At 35.3% G+C, this 5,080-nt stretch overlaps 1 protein-coding gene across 1 annotated transcript; it reads left to right on the top strand.

Moving 5' to 3' along the window:
* The first annotated feature begins 2,670 nt into the window (after positions 1–2,670).
* Positions 2,671–4,764, top strand: LOC109216211. The gene is made up of 4 exons (XM_019380343.1): positions 2,671–2,710; positions 2,766–3,076; positions 3,128–3,275; positions 4,625–4,764. Exons 1-4 carry the CDS (start codon positions 2,671–2,673, stop codon positions 4,762–4,764), a joined length of 639 nt encoding a protein of 212 aa, XP_019235888.1.
* The last annotated feature ends 316 nt before the right edge of the window (positions 4,765–5,080 follow it).

Raw genomic sequence — 5,080 nt, 5'->3', positions numbered from 1 at the left:
GACATTATGGAGTGGTAATGTATTGCCAATACGGAGGATTTTATGAAATTAAATTTACTAAACCTTATTTTTAATAAGAATTTAATAGACAAAATTTTATTAATTTTAAATATTAAAAATTAGCATATAGGTATTGTAGTCCAAAAAATAGGTTATTACAGTTATGTCCTTTCCCTATGAGTTCTTCCGCTTAATATTTTAGGGCTATTTTGGTATATTAATATTGTATTTATGCTTTTATAATAATACATGTTCTCTTTTTTCTAAATAAATTTGAACAATATAATAGGATATTATAATAGGTTTTCAAATTAAATTAGTAATAGGAATTTTAAGAAGTATATCCTAAAAGTAATAGGATTATATGATTAAAGATATTTACTTGTTCAATTCTATATGAATTAATCATCCTTAAAGTAATTATACTAATAGGATTCCTAAAGGTAATCATATATGATTACTAATGTGTAGTATTATGTCCTAAAATTAATATGATTGTAAGGCATACATCTAGAATTTCGGTTATGTCCTTTTATTATGAGTTATTATGCTTAAGATTATAAGGTTATTTATGTAAACCAATATTTTATTCATGCTTTTATAATAATATAGATATGGATATAGATTGATATTGGACATTATGGAGTGGTAATGTATTGCCAATATGGAGGATTTTATGAAATTAATTTTATTAACCCTTCCTACATATTTTTAATAAGAATTTAATAGATAAATTTTAATAATTTTAAATATTAAAAATTAGCATAGAAGGTATTGTAGTACAAAAACTAGGTTATTACAGTTATGTCCTTTCCCTATGAGTTCTTCCGCTTAATATTTTAGGGCTATTTTGGTATATTAATATTGTATTTATGCATTTATAATAATACATGCTCTCTTTTTTCTAAATAAATTTGGACAATATAATACATTCTCAAATTAAATTAGTAATAGGACATTATAATACGTTTTCAAATTAAATTAATAATAGGAATTTTTAAGAAGTATATCCTAAAAATAATAGGATTACATGACTAAAGATATTTACTTGTTCAATTTTATATGAATTAGTCATCCCCAAAGTAATTATACTAATAAGATTCCTAAAGGTAATCATGTAGGATTCATAACGTGTAGTATTATGAGCCCGTTTGGCTTAGCTGATTTAGAGCAGCTGATAAGCATTAGGTGCTGAAAAGTACTTTTAAGTGCTGAAGCTGATTTAAAAAATAAGCAGTTACGTGTTTGGATAAAAGTGCTGAAATTAATAATATGCAGCTGAAGAACTGGGTATACGAAGAGTTTTGTTTTAAAAAGAAGTATTTTAGGGATAGAATAGTAAATATTTTGGTCAAACTTAAACTGCTTATAAACTGAAATTTGATAAGTTGGGGGAGACCAACTTACGACTTTTGGCTTATTTTTGGCTTATAAGCACTTAACTTATAAGCACTTTTAATTTTACCAAACGCGTAAATAAGCCAAAAAGTGCTTGTAAGCCAGTTTGACCAGCTTATAAGCTTAGCCAAACACCCTCTATGCCCTAAAACTAATATGATTGTAAGGCTTACATCTAAAATTCCATTTATGTCCTTTTATTATGAGTTATTATGCTTAAGATTATAAGGTTATTTTTGTAAACCGACATTTTATTCATGCTTTTATAATAACTAGTTTCTCGGCACGTGCGTTGCACGTGTATATCGCGTCTTATAGTAAACAGTGTTGTAAAATAATTTATTAAAATATAGTTTTGAGCAAATAAATATACATGAAAGGAAAAAAAAGTTTGTTTGAATGATTAATGTGGATCGTTTATATGGTGACTCGTTTGCCAAGGTCAAATGATTGAAAAAAAAAGCACCCTAGAATATAACATCTACTGTAGAAATATTCAAAGTCACACGGTTCAAGTATCTTCTACCATAAAAACTAAAGCCAATAAGATGAAAGAGAGAATAGAAGAATAAGGTATTGAATATGAATGGAGGAGAGAGAAGCTCTGCCTGCGCATGTTAGTCAAGGCTTTTTAACGTGCGCTATCACCTATGGCTCGACGGAATAAGCAAAATCCGGCGACGTCAACTCCTTCTACAACACATGAAGAACCTAATAGACTAATTGCACCAACAAACAGAGTTCCCCAGGACTTAGGTCCAAGGCAATTTGGTCAATGGTTAACAGGAATGGGTAGTGCTCCAACGGTATTGCAAGGTATGCTACCGGTTGAAACTGCTACCCCTGAAGGACAAGATGAAGGTACCTCCTCAGCTGCAAGGAAACTTACCTTTTCTACAGTTTCGAGAGCAGGAAAACCTACAGCGGCTAAAGTTGTCAAATGTAACAGATCTCAGCAATTAGGGTTGAAGCTTGACTATTTTCCTCCGATTATGAAAGACGGAGTGAAGACAGTCCAATTAGTCCAGAAGGAAGTTGAAGAACAGCGCCATAAATGGAAATCAACACTAATTGGCTATGTAATTGGGGGAACCCTGCCTTCAAGGACATGCTGAAATTTGTATATGGAGTTTGGAATATTGTCACAACTCCACAGGTATTCTTACATGACGAAGGCTATTTTATATTTTGATTTACTTCTGAGGAAGAGAAGGAGACCTTGCTTCAAAATGGACCATACACCTTTAACAACAGGCCAATAGTTCTCAAACAATGGGAACCAGAATTCCAGATGAGCAAGGAGCCTCTTCAGGTTATTCCTATGTGGGCGACGTTCCCTAATTTGCCTATCTAATACTGGGCGGCAGGAAGCCTAGGTAGGATAGCTAGCTGCTTAGGGAAGCCTATTTGCACAGATAAACTTACAGCTAACGGCGAAAGAGTGTCCTATGCACGCATACTAATTGAGATGGATGTCTCACTCGCACTTCCAGAGGAGATACCAATTGAATTACCAGGAGGCAAGTACAGATTGCAGACCATTGAATATGAATGGAGGCTCTTATATTGTCAGAGCTGCCTGAGTATAGGGCATCGCAATGGTGAAGGCATGAAGGCAACACAAACTGATAAAGAAAAGCAGCAACTGCACAAGAAGAAACAAAAGATGGATTGGAGAGTGAAAGCACCTCAATAACCTACCAAACCAGCCACAGCTGCTGAGCAACAGGTTGAACCAGTTGTAACAAAGGAGGTAGGAACATTAGCTGCTACACAAGATGCAATAACACAATCGGAAGATATGGAATATCAGGTGCATCAGGCTAAGAGCAGGGGAAAGAAAAAGTTGGCTATCATCCCAGAACAGGAGGGACAAAGTCAGCTATATGAAAATAGTGAGAAGATTGAAAGGCTATTGAGGCAGAGTCAATTTAGTTCTCTGAGAATTCAACCAATGGTAGTCACCCCAAAAACGACAAAGGATCTTAGCCCTCCAAGGAAGTTCCCCCCCCCCCCCCCCCCCATGATTTTCTGCTCATAGAACATAATGGGGCTTAACAAGCCCTTTAAGCAGAAAGAACTCAAGACCTTTCTGCTTACAAATAAGGTAGTACTAATAGGATGTCTTGAGACTAAAGTTAAAGCCAACAAGGCTGAGAAAATTAAGAAGAAAATGGGTAACGAATGGGAAGTAGCTACAGACTATACACAAACTTCAAATGGTAGAATATGTTATCAATCTGTATTGCTGTAAATAAATAAAACAGTAATCTTTCTGAAAAAACAGAAACAGAAAGTTAGTAGAAACAAATTTTGAAAACAGTATTCGAACTTCAAAATAATTTTTGAAACATTGTAGGAACAAATCGAGCCCACTGAATACACAGTGTGTCCTTAAGGAAATTATTCCCCTCAAGTACCCGAGGTTTTGGAATATGTCCTCCCAGGATAGAACGATTTAACTCACCGGAGTATTGGTACCAAAAACGCCGAGAACAGCGAAGCACTCGATGGCAGCAAAACACACTGGAATTTTAGTGCAGAAGAAAAAGAAGAAGATAATCAGAAAATTTCGTAAGTAAATATTCTGGGATTTGAAGGTATATTTATAGCCAACTTGGTGTTGTTTCTAAAGAGATTTGCAACCTTTCAGAACAGCCATAGCTGTTGGTTTCAGAACAGCCATGGCTGTTCAAAATATTGCGGGAAATAGAAAATGGATTTAAAATAATCCGGGAAAGAAAAACAGGTCGGACCGAATTTCGAAGCCGAAGCCGAGCCGAGCGAGCGACGACGACGACGACGGCGCGAGGCTTGCCTTCTTCTTAGCTCTTTAAGAGCTAAAAGATGAGCTTCTCTTTATATACACAATGATTTTCTTTCCTTCTACCAATGAGGGACAAAGAGCATAAGTGAAATGAACTCATTCAAAATTTCACTTCCCTCCATTTCTTTTCCCACCATTTTCCATTCACACCTCTTTTGTTATTATTTATTAATAACAAACCCAACATAATATGGGTGTGTTGGAAGCCCCAACAAGTGGAGGTACAAACATTAATATCTAGGCAACAATTTGTTCATTGCTTAGTTAAAGATAAGGGGTCTCCATTTGCTAGTCAGATAACGTTTGTTTATGGATTGAATACCATAAATGAAAGGATGGACCTCTGGCATGGACTGAGAGCACTGAATTATAACATAACTGATCCCTGAATTGTGTTAGGGGACTTCAATACCATACTCTCAGTAGATGACAGGCAGAATGGTGTTCCAGTTCAACCAGCTGAAGTCAAGGATTTTCAGGAATGCATTGAAGATATTGGTCTTGGGCAACTTAAAAGAACGGGTTGTCAATTCTCATGAAGTAACAAGAGAGATGCACAGATCAAAATACACAGCCTCAACGATTGGGCATTTAGGAATGGTAATTGGTTTGATAGTTATGGTGTCACGACCCCAACCCCGGTCGTGATGGCGCCCAACACACTGCTAGGCAAGCCCGACCAATTAAATAACCTTAACCATTTTATCCAGTGCATGAATTAATTAACACAGATAATTACTAAGTCAAAATACTAAAAATTCGGGAATAGAGTTAAACATGCGAAAATCCCAAAATATAAAATAACTACANTCAATTCTTTCAACGCCGCTAGTGCCATACGATATGGCGGAATAG

The sequence above is a fragment of the Nicotiana attenuata genome, unplaced genomic scaffold (genome assembly GCF_001879085.1).
Source record: "Nicotiana attenuata strain UT unplaced genomic scaffold, NIATTr2, whole genome shotgun sequence".
Lineage (NCBI taxonomy): Eukaryota > Viridiplantae > Streptophyta > Magnoliopsida > Solanales > Solanaceae > Nicotiana > Nicotiana attenuata.
This window is presented reverse-complemented; position numbering and strand designations above follow the sequence as displayed.